Consider the following 26,170-nt stretch of genomic DNA (forward strand, 5'->3'; position numbering starts at 1 on the left):
ATTTTTAAAATTTCAGGTTTTGTCATGATTTTTAGAAAATATTTCTAATTTTCTTTTTATTTGAGTTATATTTTTCTTTTCTTTTTTTTTGTAATAATTCAACTATTTAAATATTTATGTATACATATTTTTATGTATACAAATATTTTATACATATATTTTATGTATACAAACTATTTAAATGTACTTTTATTTTATTTATTTTTTCCCATTTTTTTTGAATAAATAGATAGATAGATGGATGGATGGATGGATAGATAGATAGATAGTACAGCACAGATGCTATACTGTAAGGTAAGAGCCAAGAAATATTCAACAAAAAGAGCAAACGTACGTTTTCATACAGTCACACAAGTCAAAGTTATCTAAGGTTTGCAGAAAGGAGGTTTAAGGGTCAGTAGAGGAGGACTATGATTAAAAATTGATGGTCGAGATTTCAGCCCCACTTTAGCTGCACATGACGGCCATTTCGTAAAGCAACATGTACAATTGAAGTGTTGATTTCCTCTATTCGCAGTAGCACCCACTTATTTCCTTTGAGATGGTGAGAGGGCGCAGAGCTCAAAGCATGACCGCTTCTCCACAGATGCCTTCGATAGATGCCACATTGTGCTTTTGCACAGAAAGACCTGCAATTTTTATACAAAGAATGCTGTTTTTTTGACCCAATCTCAGTATGACATCTCTACAGTTGGGCAACTATTATTTGCTTTCAGTTTTAATGAACTGTATGTGGGCTACGAGAGAACGCACTTTCATTTTGAAGTCATATCCCCTGCCTTGTTTACCTCTCTCGCCCTACACACGAAGTAGAATAATTTTTATCGTTTACCTCAGGCAACGAGCGTGCTACATCGCTTTGCCCCGCTAGTAACTTCTCAGATTGTTGGCGAGGCGCCGTTATCTGCTTCGTGAGATGTTTCAAAGATACGCAAAGGGCCCTTCTCAGTGTGTCATCACCTATTGGCTCAGAAAAGCAGTTTTACGCTTTCGCACGATGCCGTTTTAATGGCCTCGCTGGAGCTGGAGGGAGGGGGAGGAACAGTCTGCTTTTGACAGCCTCGGGCACGTCCCCCCCTACGCACAATAAACTATTTATCATTTCAAACCGGCTAATGAAGCCACATATTCTGAGCCAGCACAAATTGTGCTGGTTCGTGTGAATGCATGTGTGTGTGTGTGTGTTTTGATTTGTGTGGCTGCGGCAGTGCGGATCACGTAGCGAGTCAGTGCTCAGGTTCCCGCGTCTTACTGCCGTGCAACGTTAGTGATAAATGAACTGGAGAAGAAGCGCTAGAGTTGTGTGGCCATTTTGCAGATTAAGAGTAATCCCCCACATCTGGTCTGCCCAAAGCGCTAAGACTTACTCGGTGGGATTTCTGCTTTCACGTTGTATCACAAGATTTTTTTTTTTTAGGCCTCGGGTTGCTGTGTAATTCAGGGCGAACGGCGTAGTGATCGCTTAATGCGTGTTGACGGGGCGTTGCTTTCAGGCGTTTGGCCTTACAAGTGTCTAATTTGTAAAACAACTGGAGCTTGACCACATTTAAGACTCGTGTGTTTTTGAAGGGGTCTGAAAGTGCTCTAGGGTTCTTCGGTTGAAGTCTTGATATAAACCGTAGCAGCAGCTTAGACCTGAGTGTAATATAAATGTTAAATATGTGATACATTCAGGTTTTTAGGACAGAAAAAAATTGCAATATCTAAAAAGTATGTAAAGAAACAGTACATCTATTACATCTTTCTGTTCATCTTTTTCTGGCAAACAGAAAACAAGGCAATATATTTTTAATAGTGATTTGACTTAACTTTGATAAATTGATCCTGAACTGTATTGTACAATCTTAAATCTAAATATTGCATTAGTATTGAACATTTTGATTTCTGTTAGGGATGTAACAATATTATCAATATCGTGGTATTGCGATAGCAATATATATTAAGCGATATAGGTCTTCCAGGTAAAAAGTCTAGGAACCCCTTGCAGAATCTGTGAAAATGTGAATAATTTTAACAAAATAAGAGAGATCATACAAAATGCATGTTATGTTTTACTTAGTGCTGTCCTGAGTAAGATGTTTAACATAAAAGATGTTTACATATAGTCCACAAGACAAAAAAATAGCTTGTTGACTGTTAACTGAACTTAAAATTTTAAGGCAGCAGGGTAACAAATTATTTCAAGCTGACTAAACAAATTGTGTTTTTTATTTTTTTACAGTGTGGGAAATATTGGTTCTTAATACTGTGTGTGGTTACCTGGATGATCTATGGCTGTTTAATTTTGGGATGGATGTTCATGAGTGCCTTGTTTGTTCTAAACACAGTTTTACTGAACACTGTTCTTCAGAAAAATCAGCAGATTCTTCTGTTTTCCAGCATCTTTTGCATATTTGAACCCTTTTTAACAGTGACTGTTTGATTTTGAGATTCATCTTTTCAGACTGAGGACAATTGAGGGACTCAAACACAACTATTAAAAAAGGTTCAAACATTCACTGATGCTCCAGAAAGAATCACAATGCTTTAAAACAAAATAAGAAAAATTGGACATTTTCATCCTGTTCAAAAGTTTTTACCCCCGGCTGTTAATGCATTGTGTTTCCCTCTGGAGCATCAGTGAATGTTTGAACCTTTTTTAATAGTTGTGTTTGAGTCCCAAGATGGATCTCAAAATCATACAGTCACTGCTGGAGAGGGTTCAAATATGCAAAACTGGAAAACTGAAGAATCTGCAGGACCTGGAGGATTTTTCTGTAGAACAGTGCTCAGTTTAACTGTTCAGAACAAACAAGGACCTCATGAACAACCATCACAAAACAAAAAAAAGAACTGTTATAGATCTTTCAGGTAACCACACAAAGTATTAAGAACCAAGGGTTCCCAAACTTTTCAAACAAGTTATTTTAATAATTTCAGCTTATTTTTTAGTCTTGTCGACTATATGTAAACATCTTTTATGAAAAAATATCTTACTCAGGACAGTACTAAATAAAAAATAACATGCATTTTCTATGATCTCTCTTTTATTTTATTAAAATTATTCACATTTTCACAGATTCTGCAAGGGGTTCCCAAACTTTTGCATGTCACTGTATATTTAAACTTCTTATTCTAACATAATGGTCTTTAAAGTTGTTTTAGGGCCATTGTGCTTTGGCACAGTATCTGTCAAACAAACTAAAACTGAAAGCACAATATGGCTTTATCCCTTTATCAAGTCTTAAAAGTGCAGTATGAATTGCTGACAGCTAGCGGTTTAAATGGGTAATATTACAGCAGTCCAAATTTAAAATATCTCTTTAAAGTGTAGACATTTGTAAAAGTGTAGAATTTTTGTCATTTCCCTACTGTAGTGTAAAGCAAAAATAATATACCTTTGAAATATTTGTTTTCATTTATTTTACAGTGCATATTTAGCATATTTGGCATTGTTTGGTTAAGAACATGGGTTGGACCTCTTAATTTCAAACTCTCAAAGTGCATTAGATAGAATAATTTAACTTTAAAATGTACTAAATTTTCATTTTCACTTTTTAAGTCTTTTTTTTAAAAATATCGCCAATAAATATCGTATCGTGGACTTCATATCGAGATACTATCGTATCATGAGATTTTAATATTGTTGACTCCTACTATTAGCGATTTAAAAAAAAAAAAAAAAAAACCTTTTAATGATTCCTTCAGTACTTCTGATTATTTTGTGTTTTGCTGGCAAAAAATGAGATCATTTCAGATTTATGCTGAGCAAATTTAACAAATTAGAAATACATTTTGATATTATATTTTTCTGTGAAATAACACAATTAAAAGGATAGTTCATCCAAAAAATAAAAATGACAAAAACTAAAATAGCACCTTTGCGCATGTTCATGAGAGCACCACAATGCAAAATTGCAGCTGAGAGAGTGAGTCTGAGAGAACTAGATTGATTCTGAAGGGTTTTTGATGCACCAAAATAACTGGCTAATAAGAATCAAAAGAATATATGCCATTTCCAGAACCAAAATTCATAGAAATCTTTTTCTTTTAAAGAAGAGAACCAATTCTGAATAAGACCCTTTTCTCGCATCACAACCCTAATGAATAGAAATAGCCTATATTCTGGATGTATGCTGTTAGTAGGTCAGGTTACATACACATTAGCAGATGCTTTTTCGTCTGTCTGGGATTGGTTTTCTGCTGAAGCATTGAGAACATTAAAAGGTCACTCATCAAGACCTGTACAGTTGTTAATGAATAGCCAGCACTCTTAAATCGGGAAGATCTGTACCTCAGGGGAAAAAGTAAACAACTACATATGTCTGACTGCCAGCCTGTTTTTTTTTTTGTTTTGTTTTTTCTCCCCCCCACCCTCCCAATGTATGTGCACAGCCGGTAGAGCATCTTTCTAACTTAAGCCCTTATAAGAAGATTAGGTCGGGCCTAGATTAGAGCCTTGAGGCACCCCAGTATTTCAGCAAGAGCTGTAGATTTGTACTTCGAGATAAAGGGACCCCTGAGCTAAAGCAAATGTTGTGGTAAACATCCTCAAGTCTGTTGTCAGGTACTGACTGGACTTGCTGTCCATATGCCTGTTATCCTTGCATGTACAAAGACATTATTACATCTTTAGATTTAAGCCCTTTTCCATCTGTTTATCCATTAAACGATTAGTTGACTTCCAGAATAAACATTTGCTGATAATTTGCTCACTCCTATGTTATCCAAGATGTTCATGTCTTTCTTCAATTAAGGTTTTTGAGGAAAACATTCCATGATTTTTCTCAATATAGTTCAATGAGGATCAATGGGTTGAATGTCCAAAGGTCCAAATGTTTGATTTAATCATCTGACATCATTGTTTTACCTATGTTTGCACGTTCGCTTTGTAAACACTGGGTCAGTACTTCCGCCTACAGTACATCACGTGTGTGATTACGTAAAGAGTGAGGTCGATCTAGTGCAAGTGTGAGCATTTGTGGTTAAAAAGTATACACTGTAAATAGTTTTCACTAGTTTCAATTTAAAAACTTAAGTTCAGCAGCTGCCTTAAAACTTTAAGTTAAGTCAGCTTAAAACTACAAGTAATTTTAACTCATTACAATAAAATGAGTTAAAATGACTTGTATTTTTAAGTTGATTTAACTTAAAATTTTAAGGCAGCTGCTAAACCTAAGTTTTTGAAAATGTTTTACCGTGTAGAAATGGTAACATTTTTTAGAAATCGACTAATCGTTTCGCTAGGTAAGACCCATATTTCTCGGCTGTGATTGTGTGTAGCCCTTTGAAGCTGCACTGAAACTGCAAGTTGGACCTTCAATCTGTTGGTCACTATTGAAGTCCACTATATGGAGAAAAATCCTGGAATGTTTTCCTCAAAAACCTTCATTTCTTTCTGTCTGAAGAAAGACTTGAACATCTTGGATGACATGGGGTTGAGTAAGTTATCAGGAAATTTTTATTCTGGAAGTGAACTAATCCTTTAAGTTAGGATATTAAAGAAGAAGTCCACTTCCAGAACAACAATTAAAAAATAATTTACTCACCCCCTTGACATCCAAGATGTTCATGTCTTTCTGTCTTCAGTCATGAAGATATTATGGTTTTTCTGGAAAGCACTTCAGGATTTTTCTTCATATAATGGACTTGATTGGTGCCCCGATTTTGAACTTCCAAAATGTAGTTTAAATGCGGCTTCAAAGGCCTCTAAACGATCCCAGCTGAGGAAGAAGGGTCTTATCTAGCGAAACGATCTGTTATTTTTTTCGGAAAATAAAACTTTGTATACTTTTTAAGCACAAAAGCTTGTGTAGCACAGGCTCTGGGATGTGCGTTGAATTACTTCGAAAGGTCATTCGGAACGTAGGCAAAACTACAGACCCAGTGTTTACAAAGCGAACGCGCAAAGACTAAGAAACTGCAAGTGAGTCAAACGCTGTTTACAAACAAAAAGGTACAACGATGTTGGACGATTCTGAAGTTGTAGCAGAAAATAAGATGGAGTTTTTCGCCTACTCTACCTTTTTTAGCCGGAGTACACAGACGATGAACTTAAATGTGATTCATAGTAGTGATGGGAAGTTCGGATCATTTTACTGACTCGGACCTTTGAGTCTCGTTCAGCAAAATGAACGATGTGATCTTTTGTCTAGTCATTTTGTTCATTTTAGCAAAATATAATTAAAATGTTACGCGTTACTTCCCTAACATATCTACTACACAAACATTGATCACACTACAAACAAGACAAAACTATAATTTTATATGAAACAGAAAAGATTAATATAAAAGATTAAGGCTGTGCAAATGTTGAAATACTTGTGTTTCTTTAAGTTTAGCAGAGTAGAAAGTGGACTGATCACTAGTGCGTTGGTACACTGGTAATACAGTCTAGAATCAATTTTGCCAACTTCTGAATGCTTGGAAGCACAATGCAATTAAAATTACTATTGATTTGCATTTGAGCTATAGATAAAAGTGCCAGCTCAATGAGTAAATGATATATTGGATACCATGTTGAGATCAGAAATAACAGCTTTTCAAAGGCTCATGGAATCAACAATGACTCCGCTAAGCCTTTGAAATATCTCTGCTATTCACATGGTGCGTCTTCTCACATGCTTGGATTTATATTTCTAGGAATGTTTTCAAAAGCTTAACGTTGTTTAATTTTCACTAATACCCGGCTAGTTTTAAGGTCATCTTTGCAACAACATTATTGTACATATTAGAACATATGACACTTTAAAAAGTGACTTTGAAAACTTTGGCCTTACAATAAAGCAATGCTGAACGGACTGTGAATCACTATTGAAACTGCCTGCAACCTTGCTGGCTGTTTATTGTATTGAGAAGCCTTTAGAATACATGCATTCATTAAAAAACCAATATAAACTTGCGGCAGTTCACAGTCTCATGATTTGTAATTGGCAGAACTGCATTTATAAGATTAGAAGGACACACAAACGCAATGAGGTTCAGGGTTGTTTTCTTAGTATTGATTGAATTATGATTAAAGCATATGTGTCTCAAGGGTAGGACGCTGACCCTTCCAAAAAGAAAGTCCTATTTTTCAAGAACAAAGAGAAGACCATTCAAAAGACAATTTTCCTTGGTATCTCAACTTATATAACCTACAATTAAACTAATGGTGAGCGAAACCACCCAGAGGAAATTTATATAGCTTGGAGGTTGCTTTTTCATAGCTCTGGAGACTTAATGGAGTTCTTCAATTATATTTTAACTTTTTCTCAGATGTTTCTCTTAAATTTCTTTACGTGAAAAAAAATAGAAGAACCCTCAGGCGGTCAAGTGGTTAGCTGATGAGATTTCCTCTAGGAAGGATCCTTGAAGGATCTTTCTCAATGTGTTCTGAAACTTTAGAGACCAAGGTTGTGAACTGGGAAAGCCTTTTAAAATTTTAGTTTCTAAATTTGAAAGGAGTCTGAATGTAGCAAACGGAACGCAGAATTACAATTTGAATTTAGACATCTGAGTTAAAATTTATGGAAGCACGTTTTCGCCACTAAATAAAAAGATAATAAATAAAAGGTAATTGCGGCTTTTTATCTCACTATTCTGACTTTTTTTCAGAATTGCGCATTACAAATGTACAATTCTGGCTTTTTTCTCAATCGTGAGATGTAAACTTGCAGTTCTTAACATTTTTTCTCAGAATTGCATGTAAAAAAGCCATAGTTTCGAGTTATAAAGTCAGTATTGCGTGATTTAAATTCACAGTTGCAATAAAGAAAGTCAGAATTGCGAAATGCGAAATTGCAAAAATAAACTTGCAATTCCAAGGAGAGATTTTTCTTTATTTCTCAGAATTGCAATATAAACTCAAAATTGTGACTTTTTTCTATAATGTCTTTTTTCCTCCTCAGAACTGAACTCTATAGCTCACAGTTGCGACTTTCTGTCTCAGAATTCTAAGAAAAAAATAGTAAAAATTGAGAAAAAAAGAGTCAGGATTGCGAGATACAAACTCGCATTTGCGACAAAGTCAGAATTTTTTGTGAGTTTCTATCTTGCACTTTGGACTATTTCTCACAATTACGAGTTCATATAATGCATATAATATATAATTTTGAAAAAAAAAATAAAATTGCAAATTTATATTACACAAGTCTAAGACAAAAGTCAGATTTGCAAGATACAAACTCACATTCATGAGAAGAAAGTCAGAATTGCAAGTTTTTATCATGCACTTTTTGCTTTTCTTCTTACAATTGCAAAAAAAAGTTTATATTCCGCAAGTTTGATTTGCGAGATACAAACTCGTATTTTTCGATAAAACTCGCGTATTTGCGAGTTTTTTTTTGGTACTTTTGACTTTTTCTCACAACAGCGAGTTTATATCCCGCTATTCTGATTTTAAAACTTGCAATTGTGAGTTTATATCATACAGTTCTGAGAAAAAAACTCAGGATTGTAAGTTTATATTACACAATTCTGAGAAAAAGGTCAGATACACACTCAAATTTGCAAGAAAAAGTCAGAATTAAAAGTTTTTATCTTGCACTTTTGACTTTATTTCTCGCATTTGCAAGTTTATATCCTGCTATTTTGACTTTAAAACTTGAAGTTGCGACTTTGTATCATACAGTTTTGAGAAACAAAAAGTCAGGATTACAAGTTTATAATGCAATTCTGAGAAAAAAGTCAGATTAGCAAGATACAAACTAAAATTTGCAAGAAAAAAGTCAGATTTGCACGTTTATATTACACAATTGAGTCAGAATTGTTTTTATCTTGTACTTTTGGCTTTATTTCTCACAATTGTGAGTTTATATCCCACTATTCTGACTGAAAACGCACTATTTGCGAGTTTATATCATGTAATTTAGAGGAAAAAAAAAAAGAGTCAGAAATGCAAGTTTATATTACACATTTCTGAGAAAAAAGTCAGATTTGCGAGATACAAACTCATATTCGTGATAAAAAAAAGTCAGAATTGCATTTTTATCCTGCACTTTTGACTTTGTTTCTCACAACTGCATGTTTATATTCCAATATTCTAACTTCAAAACTTACAATTGCGAGTTTATATCATGCAATTCTGAGAAAAAAGTCAGAATTGTGAGATTAAAAAGTCACAATTACCTTTTTAAAATTGTTTATTCAGTGGCTGAAATGAGTTCCCATAGATATATTTTAAATTTGAGTTGATATTTCTCCATATTTAATATTTTATGCTTCTGTCCTTCCTATTTAAATTCCAAATCAACTTCCTGTAGCATGGGCCAATTAAATTAAAATTACACTTATTAAAATGCATTAACTGAAAAAGAAGCCAACTCTGAATCAGAGTATATCTGAATTACTAGGGTGATTTTCCTCTCGATTTGCTCTCTATTTAATCTCCATTTTATCATATTGTTGTCTCTTGCTGATCTTACAGTAGTTTTGCTTGCTTTCTTATAGTCAGCGCGTTCTCTCTTGCGCATCTTCTTTTGTCAGAGGCCAGTGTCGAGAGGAAAACCCGACACCTCACCTACATCTCCCCGAATAAGCAATCACCAGCTCTGCCATGTGACATTCCCAGCGTGTCAATGCGTTTGACCTCCCTCTCAGTTCCTGCAGCTGGTATCGGTGTTGATCCGCTGTGGGTCTTACAGGTCTAAAGAGAGGACGTTGGAAAGAATGTGGCGGTGTTTTTGTTCACCGGCTCCTCTGTTTCACCTCTCCTCATTCAAGAGCCTCGACAGATAAAAGCCCTTATCAAATATTGTCTGCGCTCAGCTAAGCGTGGCCCTCTAATCTCAACCTGTGTCTGTTCAGGGGGCATCTGAATACCCGCTGCCCACTAGACTGTGAGAGGGAAGTAAAGGTACGTAGACGCCTCCGAAGACGGCCACGGCCTTCTAGTTAAGATGCAGGTCGTGGAACGGCGACCGAATGTTTACGAGCCCTCGGTTTTTCTCCTAAACACCCGCAGAGAGGCTCCATCACAATGAAGAAGAGCAAGATTGATGGTGCGCGTGTACATAGAATAGACGCGCTCGCTGCCTCATTGTGTCGGCGAGGATTTCTCGCAGGGCCGCTCTGGAGGGAAAAGCCGGGTCTCGTCCGCGTCTTTGTTGCCGCGCGGCTGTATGCGATACGCACGCAGCGGAGGGGTCAGATATAAGCCCGGCTAATTCCTGCAGACAGCAGGTATTGTTGCTTTATTGTAACAAATTGATCTGAGACCGCTCTCGTCTGCCGCTGCATGATGAAGTAGGCTGAGTCTTTTGTGCACATTAATTATCTTTAAAATAAATATGACAATGCCTGCGCTCGGTGTGGGAAAAGGGCCCTCTTCACCGGGCTTTTGTTCATGGGTGTCTTGTAAAGAGATACTTTATCACACGAGTATGGAAATACAATATTCTCTGCAAAATAATATATCCGTTATTCAGGGACAGAACACAGCCGTCGTAAATTTAGATGTGTTTTACTGGAACTTTTGCTTGAGAGCAGGGGCAGTTATTTACGCAGTGAGTGTTAAATCAACATCTCAGAGGGTATGTGGCTTTTTATTGCGTTTGTGGGTGTGTTTGCATATTTGCAAGTGTACAGCACTTGGTGATTTAACTTCATGTGGAAATGTAGGACCACTTCATTTACATGTACATGTTTGGCATGACGCTTTTATCCAAAGAAGCTTAAATTGCAATCATATATATATATATATATATATTTTTTTTTTTTTTTAACTGCTGCCTGCATTTCCTGTCAAAGCCATGACCTTGGTGTTGCTAGCACCATATTTTATTGTTTTATTTGTGACTATAGTTTAATTGGTAATATTTGCCAACGTGAGGAAATTTTGACAGAACTGTCACTTTCCCAATTGTGCCATCACTATATCTTACTTCTTTTAACATGTATTTGCATTATTTTGCTTGTTTTTTTGTGACATTTGGTTGCAAAAATTCCATTTATCAACATTTTTAACCTGTCAGCTAGGATGAAATATTGAGTTGGCTTTGAGTAGGCTGAAAATCACAAAAGCTGTCTGTATTGTTATGCTATGTATGCCATCTTTTTTTTTTTTGCTGTCTCTAATTTTCAATTATTTTTTTTCTTGCATGTTTTCTTGTATTGCAGTTTTTCTTTTCTCTTAAGAAAGTTTAACATTTGATGGAAAAGATAAGTGTAAAAACAGGAGTATAAAATAATTCATGTAACTTTTCAAAAAGTAAAAATTAGAAATGTGAATAAATATTACTGCTTATATATTTTTTTTTTCTTTCACTAAAACATATATATATAATTTATAACACTTTATATATAAATTACACACACATACACGCAAATTTACATTTATAATTTTTAAATAAAATGTTTAATTATATAAATTTAACTGTAACTAAAGTGTGTGTGTGTGTATATATATATATATATATATACACCACATAGCAGATATTTGTTTGCAAATATATTCACTAAAGTATTATAATTTAAACACTTCATATAAATTTACGCACACACACACACACAAACAAGTTTACATTTAGAATTTGTTTTAAAAAATATTTAATTATTTAAATTTTACAAAATTATAACTGTAAATAAAGTATATTGTTTTTTATTTAAAAATGATAAATGTAAATAAATATTTCTGCTTACCAGATGTCTGTTCACAAATATATTCACAAATATATTCACTAAAATATTATATTTTAAACACTTGCACACACTGCACATTATAAATTTACATTTGATTTAATACATTTATAAATTAAAAAAAATAAATAAATAAATAAAATGTTTTATTTAAAAACTAAAAATGATAAACGTCAATAAATATTTTTGCTTATCAAATATCAATTTCCAAATATATTCACAAATATATTAACTAAAATATTAAAATTTAAACGTTTTTCTTTTATGCCAAAAATCATTAGGATATTAAGTAAAGATCATGTTGCATGAAGATATTTTGTAGATTTCCTACTGTAAATATATCAGCTTAATTTTTGATTAGTAATATGCATTGCTCAGAACTTTATTTGGACAACTTTAAATATTGATTTTCTCAATATTTTGAATTTTTTTAAGTTTTTTTGCACCCTCAGATTCCAGATTTCCAAATAGTTGTATCTTGACAAAACATTGTCCTATCCTAACAATGAAAAGCTTATTTATTCAGCGTTCAGACGTTGTCAAGTCAAGTCAAGTCAAGTCACCTTTATTTATATACCGCCTTTAACAATAAAGAATTGTGACAAGGCGGCTGTACAGTATTAAGTAGGAAACAGTACATCAAGGCAAACCAAAGGCAACATTAAACACTCACATTATAGGTAAAGGTAGTTAATCAAAAACAATAAAATAAAATGCAATATTGTGTTAAGAGAAAGTGTCCCCAACTAAGCAAGCCAGAGGCGACAGCGGCAAGGAACCAAAACTCCATCGGTGACAAATGGAGAAAAAAACCTTGGGAGAAACCAGGCTCAGTCGGGGGGGCCAGTTCTCCTCTGGCCAAAGTTCCCGTGGTCTTGTGCCGACAGCCGTCTAGGTGATGTGGTCTTTAATGTGGATCCGTCTCTGGGGCTCATCTAGTTGATGTGGACTCCGCTGACATTCAGGGCTGTAGAGGTCGTCTCTAGGTGCTGATCCACCGTCTGGGCTGGGTTCGGACTGGATCCGGGGGACTGCAGTGACCATCTGATCTGGATACGGACTGGATCTGGTGGTTAATGTGACCTCGGAATAAGAGAGAAACAGACTAATATTAGCGTAGATGCCATTCTTCTGACGATGCACCGAGTACATCGGGTGTTATGGGAAGTGTTCCCGGTTCCGGTTGACCTAATTAGTGCAGCCTAACAATCCTTTAACGGATTTGAATTATAAGAATGTGGATTTGTTATGTGTAAGCAAGGTTAAAGAGATGGGTCTTTAATCTAGATTTAAACTGACAGAGTGTGTCTGCGTCCCGAACATTGTAGGGTAGATTGTTCCAGAGTTTGGGTGCTAAATAAGAAAAAGATCTGCCGCCCGCGGTTGATTTTGATATTCTCGGTATTATCAAATTGCAAGAGTTTTGAGAACGCAGCGGACGTGAGGGACTATAATGCGATAAGAGCTCACTCAGGTACTGGGGAGCTAAACCATTCAGGGCTTTATAAGTAATTAGCAAGATTTTAAAATCTATACGATGTTTAATAGGGAGCCAGTGCAGTGTAGACAGAACCGGGCTAATATGATCATACTTTTTGGTTCTAGTAAGAACTCTAGCTGCTGCATTTTGGACCAGCTGGAGTTTGTTTATTAAGCGAGCAGAACAACCACCCAATAAAGCATTACAATAATCTAACCGTGAGGTCATAAACGCATGAATTAATGTTTCAGCATTTGACATTGATAGCATAGGTCGTAGTTTAGATATATTTTTGAGATGGAAAAATGCAGTTTTGCAAATACTAGAGATGTGGTTTTCAAAGGAAAGATTACCATCAAATAGCACACCTAGGTTCCTAACTGATGACGAAGAATTGACAGAACAGCCATCAAGTATTAGACAGTGTTTTAGGTTATTACACGCTGAGGTTTTAGGCCCAATAACTAACACCTCTGTTTTTTCAGAATTTAGCAGTAAGAAATTACTTGTCATCCAATTTTTTAACTCAACTACACAATCCATTAGTTTTTCAAATTGGTACGTTTCGCCAGGCCGCGAAGAAATATAGAGCTGGGTATCATCAGCATAGCAGTGAAAGCTAACACCATATTTCCTGATGATATCACCCAAGGGTAACATGTAAAGCGTAAAGAGTAACGGCCCTAGTACTGAGCCTTGTGGTACTCCATACTGCACTTGAGATCGATATGATACCTCATCATTTACTGCCACGAATTGATGGCGGTCAGATAGATACGATTTGAACCATGCCAATGCACTACCACTAATGCCAACATAATTCTCAAGTCTATTCAAGAGAATGTTGTGGTCAACAGTATCAAACGCAGCACTAAGATCCAGTAGCACTAACAGAGAGATACAACCACGATCGGATGATAAGAGTAGATCATTTGTAACTCTAATAAGAGCAGTCTCAGTACTATGGTACGGTCTAAAACCTGACTGAAAATCCTCACAGATATCATATTTCTGTAGGAAGGAAGATAACTGTGAGGATACAACCTTTTCTAATATCTTTGACAGAAATGGGAGATTCGAGATAGGTCTGTAATTAGTTAATTCGTTGGGGTCAAGTTGTGGTTTTTTAATTAGAGGCTTAATAGCAGCCAATCTTAGAAGTAAAGTAGTTCATAAAGTAGTTGTATAAATCTCGATTTCAAAAAACTCACCCTTATGACTAGTTTTGTGCTCCAGGGTCACATATATATTCACAAATATACTTACTAGAAGATTATAATGTAAACATTTCATATGTAAATTTACACACACAAATTGACATTTGTAATTTTAAATAAAATATTTACTTTTATAAATTAAAAACTATAATTGTAAATAAAATACATATATATATTTTTTTATTTATAAAGTGTTTACATTTATACTCTTTTCTGTGCTGGGCCCAGTGAATATGTTGGCAAATCTGAACAATTCAGCCAACCAGAAATATTCCTTACTGCTGATCCCTGTAAATATCTCACTGCAGCTGTGTGCTGCTTCAGCCTGAGTGTCAGTGATTTAATTTCAATCATAAATGGCACTATGGCACATGGGCATTGAGTCACTCTGGCATATATGTAAAAGTGCCACAAATAAATATACAAAATGTACTTGAAGCTCACACGAGGGACCGACACCCGCTGTCAAGTGGAATATTGAAGTGGCACTTGTATAACAGCGGGGCGAGGGATGCAGGCTCCCCCTGAATAAAAAGACATGGCAAAATGATAAGCAAGCCCTCTCCAGTGCTTGCGCGGCATTCCCTAGTTTCCCATCAAATGTTCTTCACTTCATTTGTTGTTATATCTGCGTTTGTTGCCGAGTGCACACACACACACACACATACACGTCCGCATGCTGGCACACACTCATATAGATGAGAGAGTTGTCAACTCCGGGCACTTAACCAAACCGTAATATTGAGCTGTAAGGCTTATGTCTGTAGTTTCTAGTCTTTTGCCCTGTGGGGATTTGCCTTCCTAGATCCTCAAAGGAAACACTGCTCATCTTGTCGTTTATATTCCAGCCCACCGCTCGGGCCCTGGGCAATCACAGAAATCAGTGTAAAGTGTTCACAAATTATCCACTGCCACTCCTCTTTCTAATGTACGCCGGTTCTGGCTTTGCTACATTTTTTTTAATGCACAATAAGGGGAACAGAAGCTTACATGTGTCTCAACCCCAATGAGATGTGTCTTGAGATGTTTGAAAACTGTGCATTTAAAGTAGGGCTGTCAATTATGTGGTACAAAAATGCAATGCAATTGATTTTTGAACAGTAAGATTTTAAATGTTTTTTAAAGAAGTCGCTTCTGCTCACCAAAGCTGCATTTATTTGATCTAAAGTACATCAAAAACAATCAAATTGTGAAATATTTATACTATTTAAAATAATTGTTTTCTATTTGAATATATTTTAAAATGTAATTTATTCTTGTGATTTTCAGCATCATTACTCCAGTCTTCAGTGTCACATGATCCTTCAGAAATCATTCTAATATGCTGATTTGCTGTTCAAGAAACAATTTATTTTTATTATTATTATTATCAATATGTAAAACAGTTGAGTATGTTTTTTTTCAGGATTCTTTGATGAATAGAAAAACCCAAAGATCAGCACTTATCTGAAATAAAAAACCTTTGTAATGTTGTACACTATACCATTCAAAAGCTTGGAGTCAGTATTTACTTATTTATTCATTTATTTTTGGGAAAGAAATTATAGAAATGAATACTTTTATTTAGCAAGGATGCTTTAAATTGATCAAAAGTGATAATAAAGAAATTTATAATGTTACATAAGATTTCTGTTTCAGATAAATGCTGTTCTTCTATTCATCAAAGAAACCTGAAAAAATTTTACTCAGCTGTTCATAACGTAATAATAATAATAAATGTTTTTGTTTTTTTGAGCAGCAAATCAGAATATTAGAATGATTTTTGAAGGATCATGTGACTGGAGTAATGATGCTAAAAGTTCAGTTTTGAAATCACAACAATAAATAACATTTTAAAATATATTCAAATAGAAAAGAGTTATTTTATATAGTATAAATATTTTACTGTTTTTGCTGTACTTTGGATCAAATAAATGCAGTCAAATAAATGCAGTCAAATAAATTATATATATATATATATATATTTACAGTGTTGTCAGTGTTCTGAAAATATGCATCAACAAATATGCATTTTTTTTGGATGATCTGGGTAAATTTTACTTATTTTGTTTTCTGGGAAACATGTAAACATCTTCTGTAGTTTCCAAAGGACAGTGCTAAATGGAAAAAAAAAAAACCACATTATCAATCAAAAGTTTGCATCCCCTGCTCTTCTTGAGTCCTTTAGTTGTCGTCATTGTGAGAAATTGGATCTCAAAATCATACAGTCAATGTTGGAAAAGGGTTTAAATAAATAAAAATGTATAAGAAAACCACAGAATGTGCAGGACCTAGAGGACTTTTCTGAAAAACAGTGGACAGTTTAACTGTACAGGACAAACAAGGGAAATCTTCCAATTTCTTTTGTGTAAATTTAGTTGTTATTTTGTCTTTTGGACTCTGTGTAAAAGTCCATGAGAAACAGCTTATTCAGGACAGTAATTGTTATCATCCTTCTTACTTTGTTAAAATTATTATTCTGCAAAGGTTATGTAAATTTATAAACAGAAATGTGTACTGATTTACAGTCCTAGAGGTCATAACAACAATGCAAGCAATTTCATATATTTACGATGTATATTATTCCTAGTATACAATGAAGAGCAACTGGTGCGCATTATGTGTAACTGATGCTTTATCTTTAGAACGAGAATGATAAAACACGCAGAGAATGTAGTTTAGTTCCCTCTTAAACCAGCTAAATGAGCAGTATTTTAGCCTTGTAGCTATTCAGAATACATTCAGCGGAAAGTAAATGCCGCACTCAAAATGAAAATGTAATTACCTCCAATATCAGCTTGCATTCGCCACAATTCTTTATCAAAACATCCCCAATTCTGAAAGTCTGGGCTCACAGCAAATCCTAAGTTTCCTACTGGCTGAGGTTGCATTCATATACTATGAATACTATCATCCTGCCTTAAATTATCTGGAGCAAGGGAAGATGATTAGGTCTTAGGCAACCGAGCAAATACAATTTCTTTTCCGTCTTTTATAAACACCTTTGTGAAAAGCCTGAATTTATGCATTCAGGAGTCTTCAGGTATTACATAATAGCAGATTAAACTTTCAAGAAGCATCTCCATGCATGTTTAATGCTCAACAGGGATTTTTGGAAATTTGTAAGCTGGAGAACCTACTTTTGAATCTGTTATCGGTGTATGTCAGATTTGATATGGCCTCCTGCAAGTTTAATCGGCGTGTATTACTTATGCATCAGCTTTACGGAAATGTATTTAAGATTAAAATGAAAAAAAAAAAAAACATATTTCTGTCTATTTATGTCGTGCTGGTCATTTTAATGCTTCTTTTCAGACTTGTCTTTTATTCCTGTGTGCTAATGCGTCTCGATCTCTCTGTTTTTCTACAGAGGATGAGCTGTAGCTATCTCCTATGCACCATCCTGCTCTTTGTTGCTGTGTTACTGGCTGTCACAATAACCGGGATCATCCTTCTGATGAACCATTACCAAGCGCCCAGTGGCCCCGACGGCCCCCCTCTCATCAGCACTAACCAGGATGAGGGTAATGCCCTGGTAACCATCGAGAGAGGCGACGGCTCCCGCATCAACATCTTCATTGACCCCAACTGCCCAGACTACAACAATAACTTCCTGCGTCTGGAGGGCGTGCAGACCTCGCTGCTGCACTCGCTCACCGACCATGACACTGATCTAAAGTCAGTGAAAGGGCAAGACCGGGCTCTGCTTGTTAAACTGGCCGAGGAGGTGGCCAAGCTGTCCGCCCATGCCAGTCAGCTGAAGATGGAGTACAACGCATTGAGGCAAGGCCAGGGCAACATCGGACAGGAGCTCAGCACTCTGCAGACCGAACAGGGCCGGCTTATTCAGGTTAGTTTGGGAAATTCCAGTCTTCGCTCCAATAGGAGACTCGACGAATCAGGCTGAAATACGTTTTATGCAAAGCCAAATTCCAGTGCGTACCAAGTCTGGCATGAAGAACTTAGAAAACAAGATTTTAAAAATGCAACAATGCTTGGAGGATTCACAAAAATGAATGGCGCCGTTGATAGCGCTGTTTAATTTGCATGCGCTGTTTGCATTGTTTTAGCACCTGATTCACTAAAGGATTTATGCAAATGAGTTAACCGTGCAAATACGACCATTTTTCAGGCTGGTTCTGAGTTTGAGGTTGTTGGGTAATGCTGCACACTATGTGATCTGGCATACTTTGCTGGGACTGTATGGCATTGCCCAACTACCGTGGCCCAGGTACCTGATTCGGCTCACTCACCTCACTGGTCTGGATATGTGCCTGGTTATAATGGAACAACTCTTCTAAATTTGGTTTGCCGTCTGCTTTCCACGGGCATTAATAGCGTCAGGCACAAGAATGACTGTGGTTTATTTTAAATACCCGTGGTTTATCACTAGTGGATTTAGTGCTTTGTGCATTCAATGTTTTGTTAATGTACAACAAACAATATATATGTCAACATTTTAATAACAAAATTATGTTTCTACTCCATTTTGTTGTTGAAACCAAGAGAGAGTTTACCAAAAAGGGAAAATCCTGTCATGAATTACTCACCATCATGTCATTCCAAACCTGTGTGACATTTGCTTATCTTTGCAACACAAATTAAGATATTTTTGATGAAATCCAAAAGCTTTCTGACCCTGCACAGACCGCAACACAACTGACACATTCAAGACCCAGACAGGTAGTAAGGATATAGTTAAAATAGTCCATGTGACATCAGTGGTTCAACCATAGTGTTGGTAAACACACATTGAGGACTGACACAGAAGAGAAGAAATTGTGGAATAATTTATTATTCATTATTTTTGTTTTCTTTGTGCACAAAAAGCATTCTCGTAACTTCATAACATTATGGTTGTACCACTGATATCGCATGGACTATTTTATCGATGTCCTTACTACCTTTCTGGGCCTTGAAAGTGTCAGTTGCGTTGCTGTCTATGCAGGGTCAGAAAGCTCTCAGATTTAATCAAAAATATTTTAAATTTGTGTTCTGAAGATGAACAAAGTTCTTACAAGTTTGGAATGACAAGGTGAGTAATTAATGACAGAAATGTACATTTTGGGGTGAACTGTCCCTTTAAACCATGATGTTTTTTTCAACATACCTTCCGATGATCATTTGTGTTTATTTAGTGCTATAACTAAATAACCAAAACATTGGTTTATCACTAGTGCATTTAGTGCTTTGTGCATTAAATGTTTTGTTCAAGTAAAACAAGCAATATATATGACAACATTTTAATAACAGAATTGTTTCTACTCCAATTTGTTGTTTAAACAAACAGTTAAAGAGAAGTTCACCCAAAAAGGAAAATTCTGTCATGAATTACTCACCATCATGTCATTCCAAACCTGTGAGACATTCATTCATCTTTGGAACACAATTTAAGAAGTTTTTAATGAAATCCCAGAGCTTTCTGACAGCAACACAACTGAAATATCTTAATTTGTGTTCTAAAAATTAATAAAGGTCTTGTGAGTTTGGAACGACATGAGGGTGAGTAATTAATGACAGAATTTTCATTTTTGGGTGAACTATCCCTTTAAACCATGATGGTTTCTTTCAACATACCTTCTGGTGTTCGTTTGTGTTTATTTAGTGCTATAACTAGTAGTAAAGACGAAGAAAAGTTTGGTTCACAAGCTGTTTGAACTGAATCAGCTACAGCCATCTGTCATAACCCAATTATTGTTTGTATTTTGTGATAAAATTGGCAGGTTGACAGGTATTCGCAGAGTGAGACTTTGTTTCAAATTAAAAGCAACAAAGCACAAAGCTTATTGCAATTACTGGATTTCATGTGCACTACAAATAATGTTCAGTGAAGTTCACACATCAAAAGAAAATAGCATGGAATCAGTAGACTAGAAAATTAATCTTGAGATTTAAACATCCATACCAGTATTGATTTAAGACTAGAAATCAATATTGTTAATCCAACACTAGTGTCCACATAGCTGACATGTTTACCTGATAACTTATCCACATTGTGTGCACAAAACAGACACTGACACAGTCAGTCAGAGAAACTCTCATTAAATGCCACTGTTTCGGTCAATGATTTTGGCTCTCCAAAACTTTTTCAGCTAAAATAAAAGCTTGCAGCCATTACTCCAGTCCTCAGTGTCACATGATCCTTCAGAACTCATTTTAATATGCTGATTTGCTGCTCAGTTATTAATAATTTTTCCTATTAGTATCTGGTTTTGCTGCTTTATATTTTTATGAAAACCATGATACAGGGTTGTGCGCCGTTCGTGTTCTCCACATTCTCAATATAACCCAGCTTTGATATATATTTTGCTTCTGTGTGCCATCTGATTTCATGTGAGCAGGCCTTGACACCTACTTGAAAACCACATTTTGCTATTTGCTGAACTTTTTACTGATAGCAGTTTCAAAATAGTTCGGTTCAGCTTCATAAGTACCGTACCGCTTGCCTCTCCTTCACCTTTGTCATTATTATAAAAGCCTTCATCAGCACCGTCTGGATTGTCAAGATGAAAGAGTGAAAGAGAATCACAAGCACCATTACTCACAATGTCCCACAAGCTCCCACTTTATGACCTTTTATGAGTGTAACACTCACTGATTACTGCAGACGGCGAGATTATTTATCCTTGACAGTAATTTGAGGCTGAAATACTAAGGTTTCTCAAACATTCAACAAATCTTCTACTGTTTACAAGATACCATTTGTCTCTTCCACCAATATGTTGTTGGCAAACTAAAGCTCTTTATGAGCTTTCCCCATGTGATGAACGGCTCCAGCTTTATTTCGGTCTCTTTTCTTTTTTTTTTGTTAAATGAAACTTGAGGGAAGTGACTTGCCCGTGAACTAGCGGGGGATCGAGCTCACACTACGCAGCCGCATGCCAACATCCCCACTAGGCACACACCTCATTTTCACTGTGCATTTGAAGATGAGATGACAAAACGTGCTGGAGCTCCGTGGTGTCAAACAGTAGAGGACTTCATTTGATGTGGCACACCACATGGACTTTATAGCAGACAATTCTGTCGACCTGATGATGTCTGTATAAGAGATATAGACCAATCTGAATGTGCTTTATTGAGATTTGGCTGTGTTGCTTTTTATTGCAAAATGTTTTTCTTTGGCTATATTATATTGTATTATATTATACTATCCAGAAATATTGTAAAATATATATTACGTACAGTTGTTTGTCTGCCTTTTAATTTTGCTTTACTGAGATTCGTCTATGCTGCTTTTTATTTTGCAGTTTAATTTTTACTTTTGCTATATAATATTATAACATATTAAAATATAAAATATACACTACCGTTCAAAAGTTTGGGGTCAGTAAGACTTGTAATAGTCTTTAAAGAAGTCTCTTATGCTCATCAAGGCTGCATTTATTTGATTAAAAATATAGAAAAAAAAACAGTAATATTGCAAAATGTTTTTACAATATAAAATGTTTTTTATTTTAACATACTTTAAAATAGAATTTATTCCTGTGATGAAAAGCTGAATTTTTATCAGCTGTTACTCCAGTCTTAAGTGTCACATGATCCTTCAGAAATCATTCTAATATGCGGATTTATTATTAGAATGATCAGTGTTGGATAATATCAACAGTTGTGCTGCCAAATATTTTTTGGAACCTGTGATTTTTTTTTTTTTTCAGGATTCTTTCATGAATAACAAGTTTAAAAAGTACAGTGTTTATTCAAAATATAAATATTTTATAACAATGTAAATTATTTATTATTAACTTTTAATAAACTTCTAATTATTAACTTAATATAGTGAATAAAAGTATTAATTTCTTATTTCTTAAAAAAAAAAAAAAAAGAGAACAATAAAAATGTACTGACCCCAAACTTTTGAACGGTAGTGTATATTTTTAAACAATTATTTTAAAAACATATTTTATTGTAAAACTTTTTACATTTGCTATATGCATATTATATAATATAATTACATAATATTTAAATGAGCCTTTTTTTATATTCAAAAGTATTATAAAATATATTTTATGTACAGTTATCAGTTTGTGTATATTTGAATGTGCTTTATTTGAGATTTTTATTTGAATGTGCTTTATTTGATTTTTATTTGTTCTGCTTTTATTGCAAAACCTATATTATATTATATTATATTATTCATATTAATATTTATATATGAATATTTATTAATTTTAATAATATTTTACTATATGTTATATATGTAATACTTAAATGATTCATTTAATATTAAAAAATGTAATAAAATATTGTATTATATTGTAAAATATACATTTTACTGTAACACTTTTTTACATTTGCTATATGCATATTATATAAAATAATTACATAATATTTAAATTAGCATTTTTATATTTAAAAGTATTGTAAAATATATTTAGGTACCGTCATCTGTTTGTGTATATGTTTGAATGTGCTTTTTTATTAGAATTTTGGCTGTTCTGCTTTTCATTGCAAAACTTTTTACTTTTGATTTGATATAATATAATATAATATAACCTTTGCTATATGCATGTTATATAATATATTATATTTACATAATATTTATAGTGGCCTTTTTTTGGATTCAAAATTATATATATATATATATATATATATATACATACAGTTGTCTGTCTGTATATTTTGACCAATAGATGCTATAATATATTTGATCTAATCAGCTATTTCTATTTTTCTTAGTATCTCATAATTGTAGTTCTTTAAACACCTTTTTGGTATAGAATGGCTTGATAATCTACTAAAAGTCTGATCAGTCAAATCATTTGTTAAATTGTGTAAATTATGGCATAATTGTCCATCTTTTTTGCAACATTTATGTGTTCTGTGTGTCTGATATGTGATAGCATCATTTCAGATGATGCTGGCTCTGGAGAGCAAGAGACAGAATGAGAGACAGATGGGATCTGCGGCCCCTACATTCAGATCAGCGGTTTATGAATTCAGCCAGTAAACTAGGGCCTTGCTTTCATTAGATTCCCTCGGCCAGACAATAAAAACACAGCCCCATCAATAGGGATGATTGGGTTGAGAAAAGGGGGTTGTATTCCTCAGCCTCGTGGAGGTTAGACTATACTGCCTGGTAATACCATGGGAACTTTTTATTATTTATCACAGAGTCAGAGATAACTTCATGATATGGATGGATTTCTCAGCTCAAGGGACACATACGCTTGTCGTGGTTAGGCTGATGGGAGCTATAAACTGGTTTGCACATTCTCTCCTTGAAAACTGCAGGATAAATCTGAAAGCAAATATGAGGCCGTTGAGCGGAATTACAAGAATACCGAACGAAAGTTCTGAAGGGTAATTTCAAAACTTAATTACAGGTATGCCATGATATCCTGAGCTCATATGATTAGATCTGTCTATAACTAGTGTTTACTTTCTGTCTACAGATAAAATGAAATGCAATATCTAGTGCTCACTAGAATAATGGATTTGATCATGTTATATAAAGTAGGCTCAATTAAATTACAAAAGGCATCATCAAATGTATTTTTACAGGTCATGTTTTCATGTTCAGAGACAGCTGTATGTAAGCGATTGGTCAAACACTATAGGAAAAATTGCTCTTTCTGTTTGAGTGGTCTGATATTTCTATAAATCTGTTGTAATATATTTAGAAATATGGATTATTCCTGTGATGCAATTTATAGCAGCCATTACTCTAGTCTTTAGTGTTACAAGATCCTTCATAAATCATATTTTTCTGGAAACCATATTTTTTTTTTTTTTTTTTTTTAAGGAAGAGGAAATTCAGTAGAACTTGATTTAGTTGAAATAGAAATCATTTTTTTTAATTATAAATGTTGTTGCTGTCATTTATTAAATTGAATGCATTATTGTTGAATAGAAGTATTAATTTCTTCCCAATTTTTTGAATTTTGAATTTATGTATATCTGAATATTTTCAAAAGTTTGGGATCAGTAAGATTTTTAAAGTAAAGTTTTTAAAATAAGTTTTTTAATGCTCATCACAGCTGCATTTATTTGATCAACAATACAGAAAAAATGTAATATTGTAAAGTATTATTACAGTGTAAAATAACTGTTTTCTCTTTTTAAATATACATTAAAATATTATTTATTCCTGTGATGCAAAGCTGAATTTTCAGCATCATTACGCCAGTCTTCAGTGTCAAATGATCCTTCAGAAATCATTCTAATATGCTGATTTATTATCAGTGTTGAAAACAGCTGCTTAATATTTTTTGCAACTTGTGATACATTTTTCAGGATTCTTTGATGAATAAAAAGAACACTGTTTATTTTAAATGGAAATCTTTTGTAACAAACTACAGTTTAAAAATTGAGTACTTTTTTTTTTTTTTTTTTTAAAGAAATTAGTACTTTAATTCAACAAGGATGTTAAAGTGATAATAAAGACTTGTATTGTTAGAAAATATTTCTGTCTTGAAGAAATGTGGTTCTTTTTAACTTTTTATTCATCAAAGAATCCTGAAAAAAAGAATCACAGGTTCCAAAAGAATATTAAGCAGCACAAGTGTTTCCCACATTGATAAAATTAATAAATCAGCATATTAGAATGATTTCTGAAGGATCATGCGAAGGATCATGACACAGAAGACTGGAGTAATGGCTTTGAACGGCTGTGTATTTATTTATTCATTTATTTATTTTCTTGCTTTTCAAATCAGTTATTCCAGTCTGATTTATCTCAAAGCTGATTGGTTGGGTCCATGGCTTAGATCAGGCATGGGCAAACTCACTCCTGGAGGGCCGGTGTTCCTGCAGAGTTTAGCTCCAACCCTGATCAAACACACCTGAACAAGCTAATCAGTGTCTTCAGGATTACTAGAAAGCTACAGACAGGTGAGTTTTATCAGAGTTGGAGCTAAACTCTGCAGGGACACCAGCCCTCCAGGACCGAGTATGCCCATGCCTGGCTTAGATGGGGAAAAAAAGAAAGGGGAAAAAAAATCTTCCTCAAAATTGTATAGTAAGTGTGTTTGGAATCTTTTTATTTTTGCAATTCCAGGTTTTAACCACTAGTGGTGCAGAAATCACTTGCTCCTCCTTTGATCAATAGAAGGCTTATTTCTTCTAGTGACAATAGAATTGCAGAGATGCTAAGTAAATCTATCCTCAGGGCGTCTTTGAAGGATGGATAAAGGTTTCTTTTGTGGATCCCAAGGTGCTAGCGATCTGACTCGGCGGAAGCCCTGGATCATTAATGAGGTTGGCTGAATCCAGGCCTCCTTAGTCATTATCCCACCTCAGTGCTCCCGAGAAACTAGAACACGGGGAACATAGTGACGCATTGGAGTAAATATGCCACTTTTATAGCATAACTTCCACAGAATGTTACCACCGTGTAACATTGCATGAGTCTGCATGCTTTTGATCTGAGTGTTGTACAGTGAAGTCCAAAAGCATTTGCTTTCTCATTGTTGAACCCCATTGCATACACTCTTGGAAATAAAAGTCCAAAAAAGGATTTTTCAACAATGCCATAGAAGTTTTTTTTTTTTTTTTGCTCACCAAAGACCCTTCCAGTGATCATTTCAAAAAATCTAAAGAGCATTTTTCCACTGTAAAGAACTTTTAGTGCAATGAAAATGTTCCATAAAGGAATGCTTACCCAAAAATTAAATTTACTTAAAATTTACTCTCCCTCAGGTAATCCAAGATTTAGATTAGTTTGTTCCTTAATAGGAACATATTTGGAGAAATTTAGCATTACATAACTTGCTCACAAATGGATCCTCTGCAGTGAATGGGTGCCAGCATTCCAAACTGCTGATAAAAGCATCACAACAATCAACATGACACCAGTCCATTGATTTCTGAAGTGAAAAGAATAGATGTAATGTCAACAAATGTATCATTAAGACACTTTTTTTTTATTTCAAACCATTCTTTTCAGCTAAAAAAAAAT

At 34.6% G+C, this 26,170-nt stretch overlaps 1 protein-coding gene across 2 annotated transcripts in view; it reads left to right on the forward strand.

Moving 5' to 3' along the window:
- fibcd1a (fibrinogen C domain containing 1a) overlaps positions 1–26,170 on the forward strand; it is a 155,161-nt gene that overhangs the window by 22,207 nt on the left and 106,784 nt on the right. For both annotated transcript variants that reach the window (XM_051117639.1, XM_051117640.1), the window contains one exon: positions 17,642–18,121. In XM_051117639.1, coding sequence (XP_050973596.1) covers positions 17,642–18,121 — 480 coding nt within the window. The remainder of the gene's footprint in view (positions 1–17,641; positions 18,122–26,170) is intronic.

This window comes from Labeo rohita, chromosome 8 (assembly GCF_022985175.1).
Source record: "Labeo rohita strain BAU-BD-2019 chromosome 8, IGBB_LRoh.1.0, whole genome shotgun sequence".
NCBI lineage: Eukaryota > Metazoa > Chordata > Actinopteri > Cypriniformes > Cyprinidae > Labeo > Labeo rohita.